At 40.5% G+C, this 23011-nt stretch overlaps 1 protein-coding gene across 1 annotated transcript in view; it reads left to right on the forward strand.

Moving 5' to 3' along the window:
• Positions 1–23011, forward strand: part of LOC144962381 (protein LTV1 homolog) — a 52867-nt gene that overhangs the window by 23089 nt on the left and 6767 nt on the right. The window contains exons 6-10 of the mRNA XM_078895270.1: positions 9025–9208; positions 12470–12632; positions 17453–17595; positions 18065–18207; positions 22345–22400. Of these exons, the coding sequence (XP_078751396.1) occupies positions 9025–9208; positions 12470–12632; positions 17453–17595; positions 18065–18207; positions 22345–22400 (689 nt within the window). The remainder of the gene's footprint in view (positions 1–9024; positions 9209–12469; positions 12633–17452; positions 17596–18064; positions 18208–22344; positions 22401–23011) is intronic.

The following is a 23011-nucleotide window of genomic DNA, read 5'->3' on the forward strand; positions in this document are numbered from 1 at the left end:
CGCGAACCCGCCTGGTAGCATCATCACAACACACCTTTCGACTAGATGCTCTGCCGTCTCGGGTTCTTGCCCACAGCGTGGACATATTGGACAGAAAGTTAGACCCCACCGATGTAACGCACTTGCCGTTAGGCAGCTCCTCGACCGAAGCCGATTCGCAGCTACCCAGTGTCTCCTCTTACTGGTATCAAAGCCTGGCAACTTCTCACCAAGCTTAGAGGAGTGTAGGTCCCCGCCCCCACGAGGGATTGAATTCTTCCAAACCGACTTCCATCTCGTATGTGCAGCTCTGTCCGTAGTCAGGGATTCTGCGTACAAGGGTTGCCCGGACTTATTTCGGCTCGAAACGGGGGCACCGTTCATTATGCGCATGAGAGGGGTATCCCCATTCCCTCTCTCTTTGATCTTACTCAGCCAGTTTCCCGGACATCGGGGGGCTGGATCGCTGCCATTATCGGGCCCCATTCTCTAGGGGTTGTTGCTAGCGTTCCTGACACTATGTGCATCGACTTGCGAAGTTTTACATCCACCTTCTCAACGCTTCTGCTTCTACCCCACACTGGAGCGCAATACTCTGCGGTGGAATAGCATAGTGCCAAGGCAGACGTTCTCAGGAGCGCTTGGCTAGCGCCCCAAGTCGATCCCGCCAGCTTCCTCAGAAGACTATTCCGCTTCTCTATCTTCCGGGCAACCCCTTCGAGATGCACCCGATAGGTAAGGCTGCGATCCAACGTCACCCCTAAATATTTTGGATGCGGCTCATATGGGAGTGGCTGGTCCCCGACTAGGACATTCGGTTTGCGGGTGTGCCAACCACTGCATAAGTGAAATGCAGTGGCCACGGTTTTTGAAGTGTTCATCTTCAGGTACCACTTGTCAAAGTAGGATTTGAGTCTGGTGACGTCCTCGCTGAGTACGCTCTCAAGACGGGTCCACACTGTACTCTGAGTAACGTGTGCCCAGTCGTCCGCGTATCCCAGCCTCAGGGAGGAAGTGTTCGGCATATCGCTAATGTAAACGTTAAACAACATTGGCGCAAGTACTGACCCCTGAGGGACCCCATTCTTCAGTTTCCTTACTTTGCTCGTGGCGTCTCCCAGCACGACGTGGAATTGCCTTTCCCCAAAGATCGAAGAGAACAACTTCAAGGTCTTTTTGCACCTTATGATTTTTGCAAGTTTGAGCATCAACCCTTCGCACCAGACCGTATCGTACACCGCTGATAGGTCTATAAAGACAGCACCTGTTTTCTGTTTTCTCTCGAACCTGTGCTCAATATGCTCTGTAAGGGCAATGACCTGCTCCGTGGTGCACCTCCCTTCCCTGAAGCCTGCCTGCTCGGGTGGCAGGGCAGCGTCTAGGACCGGCCCCCATCGGTTTAATAGAACACGCTCCAACAATTTGTAAAGACAGCTCAGCAGCGATATGGGTCTGTAACTGTCTGCCTCCTTCGCCGGTTTCCCTGGCTTCAGGATGGCAACTATCTTCACATGCTTCCACGCTTGTGGAAGCTTTCCTTTTGCAAGGACGTCGGACATTGCCTCTGCTAGCCAGGCCCGTGCCCTGGGGCCCAGATGCGTCACCATATCAGGATATACACCATCTATCCCTGCTGCTTTGCCGTTCTTCACTTCTCTAATGGCTGCACCCACTTCTCGGGGACTGCACAGGGCCGTCCAGTCCGACTCCTCCGCGGACACCGCGCTCAAAAGCCTGATTAGGGACCCGTTTGCTACGGCTCTTAATGTTCTTGGCAATTGTGTCTGCCTCACACTCTGGTGCAGCCATCGCGTAATTCCAATCTGGGTCCAATTTCTTTATCAAACGCCAAGCGTGGTGACTGGAGTGTGTAAAGTCGAGACTTTCCATGTTCTCCTGCCATCGTTGCTTCCTTCCCTCTGCCAGAGACTGAAGTAGTCTATCGGCTGCGTCCTGGGACTGGGTCGGCTGGTACTCTCGGTACAGCTCTTCCGACTCTGCTGTCCATCAAGGGGTGTAGAATTTCCGTTTGCCCCGTGGAATAGACCGTTGAGCGCTCTTAACCAATAGCCTGCTAAATCTGGTTATATTCTTGGACTTGGGAGGAATGGCAGGGCAGACCTGCTTGATATAGGAACTGAATTCCTCCCAGTAAGCCTTCCTGAAGTTCCATCTGCAAAGTGGGAGAGACTGCACCCTCGGTATTGTCACCCCAGCTGTGACAAGAACCGGCCTGTGCTGGCTATGCGGAAAGTCCCCGAGGACTGTTCGCTTCACCTGCAGCGGTTCACCGTTCGCGCCTTTCGTAACGAGGGTGAGGTCTGGAGTATACTCCTTCTTATGGCGGGTACCCCGGAAGGTACCCTTGGCTGTAGGATCGTACACTAGGTGTAGATCATTACAGTCCATCCATGAGCGGAGTTGTCTTCCTGCCTCGTTGCAGTCTCGGTAGCCCCATTCGTGATGATGGCTATTAAAGTCTCCCAGACAGATGGAAGGATGGCTGACCACCGGTACCGGTGGTGTAGTCCAAGTCGCTCTAGGTGGTTTGTAGATATTATACAAACACAGTCCACCTACTTCCACGGAAATTCGGTTCACCCCATTACTGTCCGTTACGCTCTCAATGACCCTTACCTTCGATGGCTCTTTAGCGTAAACGCTAACCCCTCCTTTGAGCCTCGAAGTGTCCTCGCATTGGACCACCGTATAGCCTGGGATCTGGAATCGGGAAGATTGCGCGCCTGAGTAAAGATGGGTCTCCTGTAACAGGAGGATGTCTACGCTATGGGCGGCCAATAGCTTTGATAAAAGCTCATTTTTTGCCATACTCTGGCTCTCGACGTTCAGGGACAATATGTGCGTCAGTTCGCCATCCCTGCTGCCGCATTTTCCGATTGGTAGGCCACGAATCAATTGATGAGTGGGACGCTTGCTTTTTTCTCGAACGCGCCGACGACCCTGGTGACACGAACACGGTATTATTTGGCTAGGCGGCAGACCGCTTCGCCATTGACGGAACTGATTGGGACTCAACATGAAGATAATAGTGTGGCGCCTGGGATAGGGCTGCTATTCGGGCACTGGGTTGGATCAAATTTAGTCACACACCGGGGAGAGCAGCTCATGTGGCTCGTGGGCTCGATACCCGGGATGGTCTCGTGACGGTCGACCGGGATTTACACCTTTGCCTCCCGTGTGGCTCAAGCCCCCTCACCAACTGCAAGGTAAAGATCCACGAGGGGGCTCAAATGGCAGCAGCAGCTTCTTATGGTTCACACTATTATGTTATGACGATCGACCCAATCAGCAAAGTCCGGTCCGCATTCGTGCACCGTCGCGAACCCGCCTGGTAGCATCGTCACAACACACCTTTCGACTAGATGCTCTGCCGTTTCGGGTTCTTGCCCACAGCGTGGACATAAAGGACAGGAAGTTAGACCCCACTGATGTAACGCACCGGCCGTTAGGCAGCTCCTCGACCGAAGCCGATTCGCAGCTACTCAGTGTCTCCTCTTACTGGTATCAAAGCCTGGCAACTTCTCACCAAGCTTAGAGGAGTGTAGGTCCCCGCCCCCACGAGGGATTGAATTCGTCCAAACCGACTTCCATCTCGTATGTGCAGCTCTGTCCGTAGTCAGGGATTCTGCGTACAAGGGTTGCCGGGACTTATTTCGGCTCGAAACGGGGGCACCGTTCATTATGCGCATGAGAGGGGTATCCCCATTCCCTCTCTCTTTGATCTTACTCAGCCAGTTTCCCGTAATGGTCTCCCTCCGGACATCGGGGGGCTGGATCGCTGCCATCACCGGGCCCCATTCTCTAGGGGTTGTTGCTAGCGTTCCCGACACTATGTGCATCGACTTGCGAAGTTTTACATCCACCTTCTCAACGTTTCTGCTTCTACCCCACACTGGAGCGCAATACTCCGCGGTGGAATAGCATAGTGCCAGGGCGGATGTTCTCAGGAGCGCTTGGCTAGTGCCCCAAGTCGATCCCGCCAGCTTCCTCAGAAGACTATTCCGCTTCTCTATCTTCCGGGCAACCCCTTCGAGATGAACCCGATAGGTAAGGCTGCGATCCAGCGTCACCCCTAGGTATTTTGGACGCGGCTCATATGGGAGTGGCTGGTCCCCGACTAGGACATTCAGTTTACGGGTGTGCCAACCACTGCATAAGTGAAATGCAGTGGCCACGGTTTTTGAAGTGTTCATCTTCAGGTACCACTTGTCAAAGTAGGATTTGAGTCTGGTGACGTCCTCGCTGAGTACGCTCTCGAGACGGGTCCACACTTTACTCTGAGTAACGAGTGCCCAGTCGTCTGCGTATCCCAGCCTCAGGGAGGAAGTGTTCGGCATATCGCTAATGTAAACGTTAAACAACATTGGCGCAAGTACCGACCCCTGAGGGACCCCATTCTTCAATTTCCTAACTTTGCTCGTGGCGTCTCCCAGCGCGACGTGGAATTGCCTTTCCCCTAAGATCGAAGAGAACAACTTCAAGGTCTTTTTGCACCTTATGATTTTTGCAAGTTTGAGCATTAACCCATCGCACCAGACCGTATCGTACGCCGCTGATAGGTCTATAAACACAGCACCTGTTTGCTGTTTTCTCTCGAACCCGTGCTCAATATGCTCTGTAAGGGCAATGACCTGCTCCGTGGTGCACCTCCCTTCCCTGAAGCCTGCCTGCTCAGGTGGCAGGGCAGCGTCTAGGACCGGCCCCCATCGGTTTAATAGAACACGCTCCAACAGTTTGTAAAGACAGCTCAGCAGCGATATGGGTCTGTAACTGTCTGCCTCCTTCGCCGGCTTCCCTGGCTTCAGGATGGCAACTATCTTCGCATGCTTCCACACTTGTGGAAGCTTTCCGTTTGCAAGGATGTCAGACATTGCCTCTGCTAGCCAGGCCCGTGCCCTGGGGCCCAGATGCGTCACCATATCGGGATATACACCATCTATCCCAGCTGCTTTGCCGTTCTTCACTTCGCTAATGGCTGCACCCACTTCTCGGGGACTGAACGGGGCTGTCCAGTCCGACTCCTCCGCAGGTAGCGAGTCCAAAATCGTACGGTACGCCTTGCGGACACCGCGCTCAAAAGCCTGATTAGGGACCCGCTTGCTACGGTTCTTAATGTTCTTGGCAATTGTGTCTGCCTCGCATTCCGGTGCAGCCTTCGCGAAATTCCGATCTGGGTCCAATTTCTTTATCAAACGCCAAGCGTGGCGGCTGGAGTGTGTAAAGTCGAGACTTTCCACGGTCTCCTGCCACCGTTGCTTCCTTCCCTCTGCCAGAGACTGGAGTAGTCTATCGGCTGGTCCTGGGACTGGGTCTGCTGGTACTCTCGGTACAGCTCTTCCGACTCTGCTGTCCAGCAAGGTGTGTAGAATTTCCGTTTGCCCCGTGGAATAGAGCGTTGAGCGCTCTTAACCAGTAGCCTACTAAATCTGGTTATATTCTTGGACTTGGGAGGAATGGCAGGGCAGACCTGCTCGATATAGGAACTGAATTCCTCCAGTCAGCCTTCCTGAAATTCCATCTGCAAAGTGGGAGAGACTGCACCCTCGGTATTGTCACCCCAGCTGTGACAAGAACCGGCCTGTGCTGGCTATGCGGAAAGTCCCCGAGGACTGTCCGCTTCACCTGCAACGGTTCACCGTTCGCGCCTTTCGTTACGAGGGTGAGGTCTGGAGTATACTCCTTCTTATGGCGGGTACCCCGGAAGGTACCCTTGGCTGTAGGATCGTACACTAGGTGTAGATCATTACAGTCCATCCATGAGCGGAGTTGTCTTCCTGCCTCATTGCAGTCTCGGTAGCCCCATTCGTGATGGTGGCTATTAAAGTCTCCCAGACAGATGGAAGGATGGCTGACCACCGGTACCGGTGGTGTAGTCCAAGTCGCTCTAGGTGGTTTGTATATATTATGCAAACACAGTCCACCTACTTCCACGGAAATTCGGTTCACCCCATTGCTGTCCGTTACGCTCTCAATGACCCTTACCTTCGATGGCTCTTTAGCGTAAACGCTAACCCCTCCTTTGAGCCTCGAAGTGTCCGCGTTGGACCACCGTATAGCCTGGGATCTGGAATCGGGAAGATTGCGCGCCTGAATAAAGGTGGGTCTCCTGTAAAAGGAGGATATCAACGCAATGAACGGCCAGTAGCTTTGATAAAAGCTCATTTTTTGCCATACTCTGGCTCTCGACGTTCAGGGACAATATATGCGTCAGTTCGCCATCCCCGCCGTCGCATTTTCCAATCGGCAGGCCGCGAATCGATTGATGCATGGGATGTTTGCTTTTTTCTCGGACGTGCCGACGACCCGGGCGACACGAACGCGGTATTATTTGGCTAGGCGGCAGACCGCTTCGCCATTGACGGGACTGGTTGGGACTCGACATAAGGACAATAGTGTGGCGCCCGGGATAGGGCTGCTATTCGGGCACCGGGTTTGGATCAAATTTAGTCACACACCGGGGCGAGCAGCTCATGTGGCTCGTTGGCTCGATACTCGGGATGGTCTCGTGACGGTCGACCGGGATTTACACCTTTGCCCTCCCGTGTGCCTCAAGCCCCCTCACCAACTGCAAGGTAAAGATCCACGAGGGGGGCTCAAATGGCGAGTTGCAGATCGCAAAATATTAAATTAACATCTTTTTCAGGCAAATTGATCCCCGTTAACTTTCACCAATGCTAATAATACAACCAACATTTCATGTGAAGCAGTCCTTATGTTTGCATTTGCTTCCACATATTTGGAGTATGATTATCTATGTTTTCAAACAATCTTTGATATTTGCATACAGTATTATTTATAATAAACTTTATAGCCATAGTGAGTTTGAATCATATATTTGGATTAAGTTTTCATCTTATACTTATAGAATCGGGGAAGTAAGTAAGAATAATTTTAAGTGTATATCATTGTAATCAGATATTTTTCATGAATTTGACATTTGCATATTAATATTCAAGGGAGGTAACAATTTTTTTTTTGTGAGGGTAAGATCATCAAAATTACAAATTGTATTATATTTTGGTAATAATTAAAACAATAGAAAAGAATCTTGCTTTTAGATGAATGTCATCATAAATCATATGAAATTGTATTATCTAGCAGAGAGGTAAAAAAAAAAAAGAAAAAAAAAAGTTCCTCACAGTTCTGCATTCTGTGTACCCAACAGTCAAAGATGGTGACCAGTTGCTGTTTGTCCAAGGCCATGATTGCCTCATTGACATTTGGATATGGTCCTCGTCTTCAAATCTTTGACCTCGCTGCATTTCTTTCACCTTATGTGAAGAGATGGAAGTCGCATGGGGCAAGATCAGGTGAATGGGGCAGGTATTCCAGCACAACAATTCCTATGAGTAACCCCCGAGAAGCTCCTTCACAATTCTAGACTTGTTTTTGCTCTTCTGTCGACAAATGAGGCTCTCCCTTTTTCTTGCCAAATTCGTTGGTCAATATTCTGTAAATGGTTGTAATGGACACACCAACCAGTTCATTTATCTCCCTACAAGTTCTTCTTGACTCTTCTTCCACAACTGCCCTTGTTCTCACATTAGTATCGCCACAACAGCAGATCTCCCATCTTCAACTTCCCCAAACACGTAGCATGAGAAGATTGCATCAATCTGCCATTTTCCTTTGGGAAAAGTACAACAAACTTGCCAAATCACAGATGTATGACACGACAACCAATATACTTGAAATTTGGCATCGAGGTTTCTTGGATATAACGTCATATTGTCTCAAATTATCATAGTACTAGGTTGCTTATTAGCGACGTTATAGAAAAGGGAAACTTAATTCTGAAACACACCTCGTATTTTGACACCTGTGCTCAGTTGCTCAAATTTTGGGGTCATTTCCATTTTGTATGACATCAGCCTAGAGAGGCTGAGTGGGGCAGATGTTTTGTTTGTTTGTTTGTTTTGTTTTTTTCTAAGTAGCTGTAGCATGATTATTGGTGATTATCGGTAGCTAATTCCTTATTTTTTTGACGAAATGAATTCGATGGATAGGGGAGGAGCAAGGAGGAAGAAAGGGATTGGGCTGGGGAGGGGATTCAAACATTCTCCTGCACTCGCACTTTTTAGCAACAGTCATAGTCAGCAACAAAAGGACAGTATTGGTAATACTGTAGTGCTAGTAGTAGTAATGGTGGTGGTAGTAGTATGTAGTAGTTGTTGTTGTAGTAGGAGGAGGAAGAAAAAAATGCTGTATACAAATGAAGAAGTTACAAAATCAATTTTCATTTATACATTTTATCAGCGAATCTTTTTTTTTTTTACTCAATCTGATCCTTTTATCATCATGATAGTGTTCAAAATCTATTCTTTCGCTACCTTTTTACGATAAATTTTCAAATGGCAATATAGTTTTCATAACCCAAAACCCTGTTGAGCTAGAAAAGCAGTACCAAACCGCCCAGAAAAGACCAAATTGATTTTTAAAAAAATAAAAAAAATAAAAAAAAAAATATATATATATATATATATATATATATATATATATATATATATATATATATATATATATATATATATATATATATATATATATATATATATATATATATATATATATATATATATATATATATATATATATATATATATATATAAAACTAGCTTAAACTAGGAGACAACAACAACAAAAATGAGAAGAAGAATGTAAAGATGATAATAATGACAGATAAATAATAAATAAATAGAGAAATAAATATATAACACATTTGTCTGTTTTAGATATAAATCACTAATTGTTTATTTGTGCCAAATTAAATACTGATTTTTATTCAAAGGATAATTGATTACCTTTAACACTGAGGACTTCTTAGTTTTTTCAAATTTCCTATAAATATATAGTTGTTTATCTCTGTCGTCATCCTTGACTCTTCCAAGTGGAACAAATCTTATTTTGACACAATTATTAACACAATTTTTACAAAAACAAACCAGTATCGTTTTTATTTCTTTGAAATTTATATGCTGTTAAAGATGAATTGAGATCTTAAACTTGTTCTTCATTTGTTCATAGAGCGTATTGATCCAGATATCCTGCAATCTTTTGACGAAGCAACCAGAGTGAAAGTTTCTGATGAAGCTGAAATAGCTTGTAATACTGATGATGACAACTTATTAGACGATGACTTCATCAACCAAGCGGGAGGTATTAAACCAAAACCAGAAAGGGAGGATTATGATGATGATCACTTTGTTATGTAAGCAAAATCCCAATATTTGTCAGTACAGTTCCCAACTGCTTTGTTACCACCACTCAGCCACTGGGAGGGGCAGGGGATGGGAGTGGGGGGGGGGGATGACACTGAATATGATTTTCATTTCTCTACAATCCGAACAAGCATGTCTTTTCAAGAAACGTTGAGTTGATGTGGTTGACATAGATTGTGATATAATTTTAATGGGATTTGAACAACAGACCCAGAGTTGTGTTGATTGGCAGGTGATCAAGTCCACACCAAGATTTGTTTGACTGCAAATTAAGAGGTCAGCTTATCAGTGTTATAGTTTCTGTTAAATAGTTATATTTGTAACTTTGTAATTACCTTTGAGGTTTCTTACTCGCCAAGTGTGATATGCTGATTGAAAAGTTAAGTAAAACCACAACTTGGGTTACAGGAAACTCAGTTATTGTTACTATTATTTTTTTTAATTGATATTATTATTATTATTATTATTATTATTATTATTATTATTATTATTATTATTATTATTATTATTATTATTATTACATTGCAATCTGCTTAATTGGAACACCACTGTTACACAGATATAATTCTGATTAAGCAGCATTCCAATTAACCAATTTCACAAGTGACTTTTATAATGGGAACAACCCACCAAGACACATACGTGTCTATTGTGGTAATTATAACAATAGCAATACAGAGCATCCTTTTGGTTGTTTGTCTAAGATGTTATCCTGTTTTTGATCATATTTAGTATCATTTCTGTGATGGCATGATGATACGAAGAGAATGAGTGATCATGTATAATAGAACACTTGTATAATGAACTGTCAACACTCCTTTACCCCCAAACAAGCCAAATAAATCAAATACACATGAATCCTGTTTCACCATGAATTGCACTGTTTAATTTTAATCAGCATAGCCTTAGAAGCAAATAAACCTTTGCATCATTATCTGAGCTCTCATTATTGTTGTTCTCCGAGATGATCATTGGGGGTAAAGTATAACTTGTTTCCATTTTAAAGATGGTCATAGGCCTGATGTAATTTTTATTTAAGGGTACTATTCATAAATTTGAAGACACAGGGTTAATCCGTTACATACTGCTAATCTCAATTAAGATATTTATATTTTTGATTTCATCAAAAGAACACAAAATTCTTACAATGTTTTGAGGGTTTTGAATTGTTCCAATTAACCAGGATGCCAGTAGAAATTATGTAGCAAAGATTTAGTCACTATTCCAATTAAGTGGCATCCTAGTTACCGCCTTCAACTCATTGTTATTATTATTATCATTAATTCGAACACTGCTTATTTGGAATGTTAGTCTGTAGTTAATTGGAACAATTTCAGAGCTTTATCAAACTTTTTTTTTTTTCCCTTTTTAAAATACAGTAACAATGGTATTTCTGTACATTCATATTCAACATTGTCATTTTGTCACTCACTATCAATAATTATGTAATTTACTAGTCTTCACAAGTGTGCATCTTTAGGAACACACAAATAATTATAAAGAGCACAGTTAATGATGCAAATGGTTGTTTCCTTTTTCACGACCATGCCAATGGGATCAAATTGTGCCAATTGCGCAAACTGTGTCTTGTGTCTTTGATTTATATGAGGTGAATATAGGTCACAAGTATAATGCCAGTTCCATATAAATGTGTGCTTTTTAAATGGTCACTCATTCCATTTACCTTTGTCATGATGGCAACAGCATCCAATGTTGAATGTTATGTAAAAAAGGCAGTCAAATTTTTAGTCAAGCAAATGAATGGAAGCTCTCTATCACTTACTACAATTACTACAACATTACAAGTAACAACAAGATATGAAGTGAGTAGAAAAGTGCCAGAAGACAATAGAGAATAAAATTTTTTTTCGCGGCGGTGGTGGGGTTTGAACCTGCGACCTTATTGGTACGACAACTCCGCCTGGCAGGTGAGAGCGTGGCTCTACCGTGTGAGCTATCCACGAACACAAAATATTCGTTTCAAACCCAAAGTCATTTCTAGATCCCTCTCTCACCCACTTCTTGAGATCGCCGATTCGTTCACCACCATCGCGAAGTAATTTTGACCAGCAGTTAAGCTTAATAGCCAATATTCTCATCACAAACATATAACATAGAAACGATTGAGACATTGAGTATGCTCCGGTGTATGGGGTGAATTTTTAATTCAGAAAAATGAGTGGAGCAGGCACTAATGTTGGTAACAACAAGATATGAAGTGAGTAGAAAGTGCCAGAAGACAATAGAGAATAAAATACACCGGAGCATACTCAATGTCTCAATCGTTTCTATGTTATATGTTTGTGATGAGAATATTGGCTATTAAGCTTAACTGCTGGTCAAAATTACTTCGCGATGGTGGTGAACGAATCGGCGATCTCAAGAAGTGGGTGAGAGAGGGATCTAGAAATGACTTTGGGTTTGAAACGAATATTTTGTGTTCGTGGATAGCTCACACGGTAGAGCCACGCTCTCACCTGCCAGGCGGAGTTGTCGTACCAATAAGGTCGCAGGTTCAAACCCCACCACCGCCGCGAAAAAAAATTTTATTCTCTATTGTCCAACATTACAAGTACAACTGCAATTACTAGAACTGGGTGCATAGTATGTTGTTCCATCTATTTGTCTATCCCCGGAATCTGCTAATTTGAACAATTGCTGTGTTAAGTTTCAATGAAGCAGGTTCAACTGTTTTGTTATTATTTCTATTATTATTATTATTATTATTATTATTATTATTTTTATTATTATTATTATTATTATTATTATTATTATTATTATTATTATTATTATTATTATATTATTATTATTATTATATTATTATTATTATTATTATTATTGTTATTACTTCATTATTGTTGTTGTTACTGTTATTATTATTTTGTTGTGGTTACTGTTGTTAATAATTCAGTCATTTCTAAACATGATAAAACACACATGAAGAGATAAAATGTATAAAATAAGGAAGTAAAAGTGACTTTTATAAAAGATGCAACACAAAAGTAAGCAAGGAAAGGAAATAATGCAAATGTAATATAACATATTTCTTCTTTTTGTTTACCTGAAGAAGGCCAAAGGCCTAAATGTCATTTACTTTGTTTTGTATCGTTTTAACTTCCTTTATTTTACTATGCATTTTACTCATTTAGGCACCTCTAGAGATTGAAGAGATAATGGTTATATTATATCGAGGTTGATGATGATGTGCACTGGAATTGATGTGTGTTTTCGATTTACTTGTTTTTAAACAGAGATAGGGGCTTTGCCATTGATGATGAACAGGATTTGGGATCGGAATTTGATGAATATGATTTTGATGTAGAAGACAATGATTTTGATGACGGATCAGAACAGCTTCAAATCGGTGGAAGGGGGACTGTTCAGGATGATATTGTTGAAGCACAGACTGCCTTGGTAAGCTATTGTTACCCACCTCACTTGTTTTACTTTATCAGTCTTTTAACTGGTTTCAATCTTGCAACTTATATTGAGATTTTTAGGGGCCCAAATTTTGCTAAATTCATTTTTTTTCTTTCTCTTTAATCTTCAATTCTCATAAAACCAAAAGTATAAAGGAAAATTGGTGACAGTATTTTTATTGTTATAAGGTAATATGTGTGAGCAGTTGATTATCCATAAACGTTGACAGTTTTTCTCAGATTTTGGGGTCAGAGGAGGAGTTTCCTCCTTTTAAGAAATTACATGTCCCCTAGTAAAATGTACTGGCAGCCAGAGATTTGCCTGATGTGTCATGGAACAAAGGTGCAGTTTCCCACTCTCCATTATCCAGGGTATCAATGATAGTTTTATCATCTCATTTGCTCTAAAAATGGGGCCTAGTCTCATAAAAATGGGGCTTAACCCCCATGATGCGGTCAGGTCAATACCAGAAGTGCATAGATAAGTGTCTGTTGCTACAAGGTTACGTATGTAAACACAGGGTACCTTGCGCAGCTGATTTGTGGCAATATTGCATGTATGACACAAATAGCTGTTAACTGATTTTATTGGAATAATTTGCTTTACAAACTATACATTTTCTGAAAGCTGAATGTTTTGTCTATTTGATAAAATAAATATAAATAAGGACATTTCAAATTTATATTTTTAAGTATTTTTTTTACATTAATAGTTTTTGCATAATACCCTGGCCCTGGATTTTTAAAAAGCCCCCAAAAAACTTGAGCTGTTATATAGCACAATATTCTGGGTGGGGATCCTGACCTCCCATAGCGGGCAGGGGGGTACATACTGTGTCTTCTATCCCCTTATATCTGTTTTCCAACATGCTTTCTGTCTTTGTCTTGGAATGAGATTACTTGGTTTTGTCCTGGCCCTGGCCCGAGTCCTGGCTGGGAGGGAAACAGTCAAATGCATAGTTATTGTTTCGAGAGATGATATTTTTTTCCTTGTAAATCATCTCTCTGTTATGTATTATTATATTTATTTTTAATGTATGATGTAAGCATCTGAGTGTGTTCCTCCTTGTTGGATTTTGTGCTTGTGTCCGGATGAGACTTATAGGTGATCTCAAGCTAAGTACATTGATGGTATGCTCTTGGAATCTACATCTGATCCCTATTTGTTCCCAATTCCCCTTTGTCTTACTTTTTCTTGGGTGCTTTAATTGTAATTCTAGAACTTTTTACTATCCCATTTTCTTCCTTTTTACTGGCGCTGATATAACCTAAATGTGTTGCAAGCGCCGTAAAACCCTTAAAAACAAAACAAAAACAATAGCACAATATTCATTAATCGTGCTGAAAGCGCTTTACATAAGACAAATAAAAGGCAATATATGTGGATTTCTCATTGGTAGATGTACATTCTTATAGTAATAAAGTGTGTAATAAACAGAGTAAAGTACATAGGGTCCTACTTACCCCATAAAATGATCCAAATCTGAATCACATATCACAAATAATCCAATTCTGAAAATACACTTTTATAAAAATAGACCTTCCTCTCTGAGTCCCTGTTATGAAAACAGGTTGCAGGCTTGAGACTGCCAGTGGCCCATTGCAAGGTTTTAGTCCCCAAAAGGACTGATGGGAGCCCTGAAAAGGACTGATGGGGGCCCTGAAAAGGACTGATGGTTAGTCCTGAAAAGGACTGATGGTTAGTCCTGAAAAGGACTGATGGTTAGTCCTGAAAAGGACTGATGGTTAGTCCTGAAAAGGACTGATGGGAGCCCTGAAAAGGACTGATGGTTAGTCCTCAAAAGGACTGATTGGTAGCCCTGACAAGGGCTAATACACTAGCCCTGATCTCCATTCTCATGATGGTGCCCCTCTTTCAGTCGCTTGAAGCCGCACTTGTAGTCCTTCACGTTGTGGTAGATCTCAAAGCAGGGGTCAACATGAAGTCCCACATAGCAGAACCGACATTCATATCGCGACAAAAGTCTCTTCCTGGGTCTGTGCACACAACGCAATCCCTCTGGGGAAATTTATTTTTCTGGCCGGGCTTAGGGACGATCGAAGAAGCAAAGTGACAAGCTGTGAGGCGAAAGATAGCTGAGTCACCGACATCAATCCGGGTGGCACTGAGGCATCTAGGGATGGGGGTCTACTCCACCAGCTGCACGACTAATTCCTGTCTGAAGATACGGTGACAAAGCTTCTTTCCAGTAGACGTAGCTTTCTGAATCAGGTAGGAATTTAGAACGCCAAGCATTCATGAACATGCGGAAAAATACTTTTTTCCACCACTTGACGGTCCGTCTCTTGAAGGCACTGTTCATCGTCTGATCGCTCCTGTCTACAGCGCCCATGAACTTGTTATACTCATGGACGGCCTTCAGCTTGACAATTCGCTCCTTCGTCACATCGTCACGCAGTTGACCTTTCCTGTCAGAATCCGAGAGCCATTGTGGATAGTTGTCAAAACATTCACCTCCCTCTTGTCATGAAAATGAAGAAGATGAAGCGAACCATTTGTCAACACCTTCGTCTCGGGGTTCTTTTTGGTGAGCTTGGGAATCATGCTCGTGGGCGGGCCATACTTCCTATTGATACGCATGGTTCCACAGGCCAGAATGTCCAGCTCCTTGAGATGGGAGAAGAGATCAGGGCTAGTGTAATAGTTGTCAGTGTACAGTCTCCTCCCACATCCAGTGTACGGGGAGATGAATTTGTCCACCACGTCGAACGTTGCTCTGTGTGAGGTGCTGTCCTTCTTTCTTGAATAGATTTCAAAATTGTGACAGTAACCGGTGGCACTGTCACAAAGTTCGAAAACCTTAATCCCAAACTTGTCAGGTTTATCAGGATTGTAAACCTTGAAGGACAGGGCACCCCGCCATGCAATCATCGCCTCGTCGATTGCAACGTTGAGGCCTGGAGCAAACGTCGACATGACATTCTCTCTCAGGGCAGAGATGAAGGGCTGAATCTTGAATAGGGGATCATATTCTTCATGGTCATGGGGAAGCTGATTGGTGTTGTTGCAGATGTGGAGGAATGACAAGATAAGCACAAATCGATCCCGCTTCATTACCACTGAAAACATCTTGTGTTCGAACACAAAATGTGTGCTCCAGTACTCATCAAGATCTTCCAGCGGTATCAGGCCCATGGCGATAATGATCCCGAAGAAGGCCCACATCTCTCCCAAAGTGACAGCCACCCATTTGCGGAACCTCGACCGTGGCACAAGTGCCCTCCCACGCAACATATCATTGGCATATCTGAGAAGAAAAACAAGAGTGTCAAATCTGATAAGTAATGAAAAGTATGAAGGTGGTAAAAATTATGGTCCTGGCAATGAGGGTGATATTTATGGTGGTGGTAATTGAGGTCAAGACATTCTAATTCTATGTACACATAATAAAAAAATAATTAAGTAAAAACAGTGATGATAAATGATGAATATTGTGAAAGTAATGGTGATGGTAAATAATGAGAATCATGGTAATAGTGGTGGTAGATGTTGAGGATGACAATGATAATGGTGGTGGTAGATGAAGGGGATGACAATGGTCCCAATGTGCTGGTTGTTGTAGATGAGGAGGATGACAATTGTAGTGGTGGTGGTACATGAACAGGTTCACAGTGACAATAGTAGTATTGGTGGATGGTAATGAAATTTTGATAAATAGTAATGGAATGGTGGTGTTAGTGTTAGGTGAAGATGTGACAGACTTTATCAATATGTCGGTGGTAGTGGTACGTTGTGTCTTGTGTGAATGAGAATGGGGAGTTATTTTAGCTTCGGTGGTGGTAAGAATTTATGGTGGTGATGCAGACCAAAATGAAGAATTGTATAAGTAATATCATGAATATGGCACAATGTGATTGAATGAAGGACATGAATAGAAATTAAAAAAATAGAATGAATGCTGTTACTCACCTGTTCGTCTCAGTTGCGATGTGGTTACACATCTCATTCGTAAACATGAGATGAAAGAATTCCAATGGAGTACTCCCATCCATGTCCACAAGAAGACCGCAGGTACAGGTGAACGGTAGAGATGAAGGTTCAGTACATCCAAACCTCCACTCTGCCGTTCTCACATCAAAATCATCACTTTCATCGTCATCATCAGTGTCAGTCTTATCTGAATCAGTCTCAGAGTCAAGCTCCGAGTCAAAGTTAGCTAAGACCTCGCTGATAAAATGAGTGTTATCAGTCAAGTCAAGTAACATTTGAGGGTCACTCAAATCAAGAATACGGCTTGATTCCATCTTCGATTGAAAGTTGAAAATAATAATTAAAATAGGTATAGAAATAATAATGTAAACACGTCCGCACAGTAAAGAGGATCGAGTGATGGAATGACGCTGAAACCAGAGAGTTTGTTTATATTTACTCACGCGACGCTTCCGTTCACACAGCACAATTGTAAAGGTCACAATAACCTTGTAAATCCCCCATCGCATGATGGAAGAAGTCAAAACTTTCTACCAATCAAAATCTATGACTCTTTTACTACATTTCCTTATTAGGATAATGGAAAATTCCATTTATGTCAAGGTGGTGTCAAGGCAATGTCACGGCGCTAGATATCGGTACTGTCGCAGAAGCTGTTAGTAACTTCGTGTGCGCTAATTCCAAGGCATTGCCACCGTAATAGCAGGATTCTCGATACGGTAATGTTAGCGCCGACGCACCACCAGACTTAAAGGTCATCATTCAAAATTTTTCCTTCTTTTTCACTTTTTTTTTCCACCATCAGCACTGATTTACAAAGCCATTAGCTGTACACATTCCTTAATTTCTCATTTTCTCAACAGATTCTTAAAAATTTTCAAGAGGGCCTTGGGTTCAGCCATGTTGCACAAGATATTGAAGACATTGATGGAAAAGCCACAGCAGAAGATTATGAATATATTAGGGAAATCGTCGAACAGGAAAGACGGAAGCAAGAGAAAATTGTGTAAATATTGTAATATTTTTCTATATTCAATGTTTATCAAGTTGTCTAAAGGTGAAAAATAATAATATGCAGTTAAAAATTTTTATGTCTTTCCTTTTACATTCATTAACTATTGAATGGGCTTAATTATGACAGTGTGACTAAAACATTATAGCATTTGACAGGAATAATACTTATTGAGAGAAAGGATCGCACTATCAATATACTGGTTGACATGGAATGAAAGGCTATTTTATTTTACAATATTTTTCAGTGTTACCTCTGATGTCAAACAATTATTTTAGAGCTAGAGGATGATCACCTCAAGAACTTTCTGCCGAAGAGCTTAATTTTAGTCTTTTTCTTGCCTCATAGATATATCAGCAATTCAATGCAAGTTGGGCTGTGTGCCCAAAATACATTTGTTTTTAATGTCTCCCTTGAGAGAGTGTTATTCTCACTTTCCATTTTGTGAACTAATTCTTTTCAGGACAGCAGGAGAGTTTTTAGATAACCATGAAGACAGACCTGATTTCAACTACTCAAAATATGAGAACAGTGATGAGGAGGAGGAGTTCGAATGGAAGGACGTTCCTCCCAGTAAACCAAAATTTGATTGTGTTAGCATTCTCAGTAAGTGTTTGAGAGATATCTTATTGTAATGTTTGCTCATATATTGAACAAATTTTTTTTATTTTCATAAACATTAAAATGATAATGGTAAAAGAAGAATAATAGTATTAATAATAATTATAATTATTATACAGTTGGTGATAGTAACAACAGTAAAAATAGTTGTAATAATGTAGAAGGTGGTGATGATGATGATATTAATAATAAGGATAATTATAACAATAATAGTGAAAAACTCACAATGTTTTGTTTTCAGTATGAAAGCATCTGGATTTGGTGAATTTAAGACTCACCGTGGGAGCTGTTTGTTAATTGTGATTATAAGCTATTGCCAAAACATACTTCATTTTGAAATGGACTGGCTACTTCAAGATAACAAAACATAATTTGAAGGTGTGACTGTTGTATCAAAAGTTTTCGCATTTCTTTTAGACTGAAAAGTTTTTTTGTTTGTTGTTCATTTATTTTATCGTTTCTTATGCCTGGTCTTTGATATGGTGATATTCCTTCCATTACAATTGAACCTTTTGGTAGTTAATTTTGTTGAAATTATGTCATCAAAATGGCATTTCATGCTTTACATGTTTTCAAGACCAGATTCCTGACCTTTATTCTATCAGAGAAATTTATTCTCTCGCTAAAATACATTTTGAAAGATTTTCATGTTTCTTGCACTTTAGATCGCTCTTATAATATAAGGCATTTTTCATGAATATTGCAGTGTCAGTTAAGCAGTTTCTTTTTTAATGGAGTGTTTGTATGGAGTAAAAACAACACGTGTACTAAGGGTGAATTATTTCACGTTCTGTCACTGCCTTTCGTCTCATACACAAATCAGAAAGTTGTGAGGTGATTTTAACCAAATCTGAATATGCATCACTATCTTCGTGTTGCCTGTCTGTTAACAGCTTCTTTAGTAAAAGGGAGGGGCTCTGCCAATGTTTTGTGTGAACAATCGATGATAAATTGTTTGTTGAAAGTGTTGATAACTATGTCTGTCCAGTTGGCATCCCTTTAGATCTCTGGAGTTATCTTCTAATTTATTAAATTAAAGTGTCTACAAAAACACATATATGTCATCACTGTTGTTTTAAATGGACAGTTGACTTGATAAAATGAAAGTTTGCTGATGTCATACAACAAAAACTGAAATTCAATTAATAGCCTATTGAATATGATGCATGATATTAAGAATTTGATTACAAAGTTGTCAAGCGCAATGATATTTTAAAACTGAAAAGGGATGTCTTGTTTTTGCTCTTAAAGAACAAACTTTTTTTAAAAAACATCTACCACACACCGTTCTCCAACTCCAAAGGGAAAAAAATACACATGAAGAGGAATTGTCTGAGGGTGGTAGCAAGACTTTGGTATTCCAAGGCTTTTCTGACAACTGAGATCTTTACCCCGGCAAATTGGGACAAATTTAGAATGATGGACATTTTCCAATTAGATAGATCCCACCACCTGTATTTAAAAAATGAAAGGGAGTCATTTTTATCATGATTTAGTCGCTTTATGCTGAAAGCTCCCTTGTGTTCTTATTGATTTAGCTTGGTATGGCTTTAGTTTACTACAAATCATCATTTCATTTAAAAAAATTAAGAAAATAGAAGTCATCTTATTTAGTTCGATCCCTTGATGGTAGAATAGCTGATCATGCTTTAAAATAGAAAATCTTATATCGTAGCAGATCTGGCAATATAGTGGGGTAAAAAGAAATGGAATAAATTGTATTTCTTAATTAGATCTCTTTATAAATTTCATACAAATGATGATGATGTTGGTAATTACACCAGCAAACTGGAGATTTAGGAAGCAATTTGTGTCTGGTTCAAATCTTGTTGTCTTTTATTTATCAAGTCACTGTGCTTTAAAAATGTGTTTCACAAGTATGATAAATCTTTTTAGTTTTTAGTTACATGATGTCAAAGTTGGAACATTTTCTTACATCAATACTTAAGTAAAAAAATTATAAGTTCTTGAAAAATGAATTTGCTCTCGTTTTCTTATTTATGTATGGGTTTTATGAATATTGTAAGAAAAATCAATTTTAAAGATTCACATATAGTCTCTTGTGGTACCTAGTGAGATGGCTGTCATTTTGTTTGTACTTTTGAACATGAGAGTTAGTTGTTCTTTCCATCTGTCTTGTAACTACCACATATTGGAGTCCATCCAATCTGTGATCATTTCTGTTTGGCTGCTTTGGGGGCTAGTAATTGAAGACAAATCTTGCAGTGCAGAATTTTCTGGTGTGATCTGGTCCCATGCTTTCTGAGTTGGATCTTAAGCTTTACTAGTAGCAGGTGGGGGTCACATCCTCTAATAAACGTCTGAATCTTCGAGAGTTACAGAAATGATCGATCTGATTCTCTGTCACACCATCTGGTGAGACCCAAGTTGCTACATCTGTTCCCTATTTGAACCAATTCCCCTTCGTCGGCCTTATTCTTGAATATTTTAATTGTAATTCTAGACCTTTTAACTATCCCATTTTCTTCCTTTTTACTGGCGCTGATATAACCTTAGTGTGTTGCAAGCGCCGTAAAACCCTTAAAAATAAAAATAAACCTTGACTTCTGGGCCAACTTGCTTAGAATTATCCTGTCCCCTCTCTGTGCATATTAAATTTCCCAACTTGAGGTGTTTCTGTTCTAATTGTATCCAGTGGGTCTCACTTACTCCAAGTATATACAGCATGTATCTTCTCATTCTATCACAATCAGAGAGCTTTTTTCCTGCTTCATACATGGTGCGAGTTTTCCACCATGCAATTCAAAGCTGCTTGTTTGGCAAAGACATCATCGAGTCAGCAGAGTCATTTCGACTTTGTCTGTTGTCCTTCATAAATTCTGTCATTGTAGAAACTCTTCGGTCGCCTTAGCTAAAAAAAATGGATTTGATTTGTCCTCCTGTGTTTCTATAATAATTTAAGTGTTACGGAAGGGGTATCAACCCTTCAACGACACCCAACCTGGAGGACCAGGTGACTCACAAAGGGGGAGACACACACCATTAGTCGCCTTTTGCGACACACTGACTTGGCATTGGGCTATTCTTGTATCCTTTTTATTGAGGGACTCCAGACACCACACGGGGAACATACCTATAGTTGCATCATTTTAATTTTTGGCTTGCATAATTTAAGATTTTTAAAAAGTTTAATTCAGTGAACAAATTTGCACTGAGCAAATTTGCAATATTTTTCCTACTTTGCTCCTGCAATCAAATCATCTATAATAAGTGCCTGGGCCAAGCCTAATCAGTTTGTGCTGATGTTTGATGAGAATTAGAATTTTGTTTTGTAAAAAGAAGCAGCTTGGTGTTCATGTTCATTTTGTTCTTAGAGATGGATCGGTGACGGCAAAAGTATTCGGATTATTTTTTTATGGGTCATGATAAAGCTACTGATCGGATCACCGAACTGAAACAAATAACTGACAACTTGACATAAATAAATGTTTCTATTTTCATTATCAAACTTTCATAGGGTGGTCGGAATTTTAGGGATATGGTCGGATTTTTTATTGTTTAATTTCGGAAAACTGACACTTTACTAATCTTTTTGTTTTTTGTTTTTATTACTTCATTTAGCCATTCTTACTCATGGGTTTCAAACCTCCCTTTATCTTTTTTAATTTGCCATTAAAATAAAGTTATGATTTATATTTTTCATTTTATAACCTGCTTTAAGCACTTTTACCTGTGATCTACTGGTACTGGTAGTTCTACTGTTATTTAGTCATCATTGAGGGGTTTTTTTTTGTGGATGTTGGGATGTCCCTGATTTCAAGTTTAAAAGGTTGGTAGGTCTACTATAATATAATCTGATGCAAACTGCCTTTCCTAAGGTCATACCATTGAAGTGTCTTGTCAGCTTGAATCCGTAGGACTTATGTAGGTTGTGTTGTGAGTCCGGTACGGCTTCACCCAAACAAAACACAAGGAGAATAAATCAAGTACATTTTTTTTGTTTTCCAAAGCTTCAAAAATGATTTTTTGAATTTTCAATTTTGTCTTATTGTAATGAAGTGGGAAATAAACATATCTCTTAGTAACAGAAGCAGTTGTAAATATTTATGAATAGATTACTTTATATCATAAGTTAACGATTATGCTTTTTTGTTTATTCAGGTTTGAATTCAAATACAAGAAACCTTCCAACAGATATAATCCCACCTAGCTCTGAGGTAAGTCACAATTGTAATATTACATAGCTGTCAACCATTCCATAAAAAACGAATTTGTTCCCTATTTTGCTTCCTGAGTCCGGAAGTCAGTATTTTCAGTTCAAAATTATTATTTTGTAATTTTTGGCTGATTTGTGATAATCAAGACATGTGAACCTAATGAACTATTATAATTACAACTACTACTATTATTATTGTTATTGTTATCATTATTATTAATATTATTATTATTCCAGTGAGGTCAGAGAGTATGAGCAGGGGGTGAACAAATACAGCATATTTTTCTGTACTCTTTAATTTTAATTATACCTCTTTCATAAATGATTTTCAACTGAAAAATTTTAGTCGATTATATTATGATGCCTGTTTTTTACTAAAACCTTTCATAATGTATTGAAGATTTGCGTAAAAATATGCATGTTAGTATTGAATATACTTTTCGTGTTCTCAGATAGTATTCATACTCTATTTCTTACAAATATTGTGTTAGTTAAATCAACATCTGTGATTGGAGGGTATTCGATCAGAAAGTTAATTGCTTATAAAAATTTCAATGATTATTTCCCTTTATTAATTTATAAAATATAAACTCGATCCCTTTCTTTTCAAGC

This window comes from Berghia stephanieae, chromosome 1 (assembly GCF_034508935.2).
Source record: "Berghia stephanieae isolate SIO BIC M18660-M18661 chromosome 1, UCSD_Bste_1.3, whole genome shotgun sequence".
NCBI lineage: Eukaryota > Metazoa > Mollusca > Gastropoda > Nudibranchia > Aeolidiidae > Berghia > Berghia stephanieae.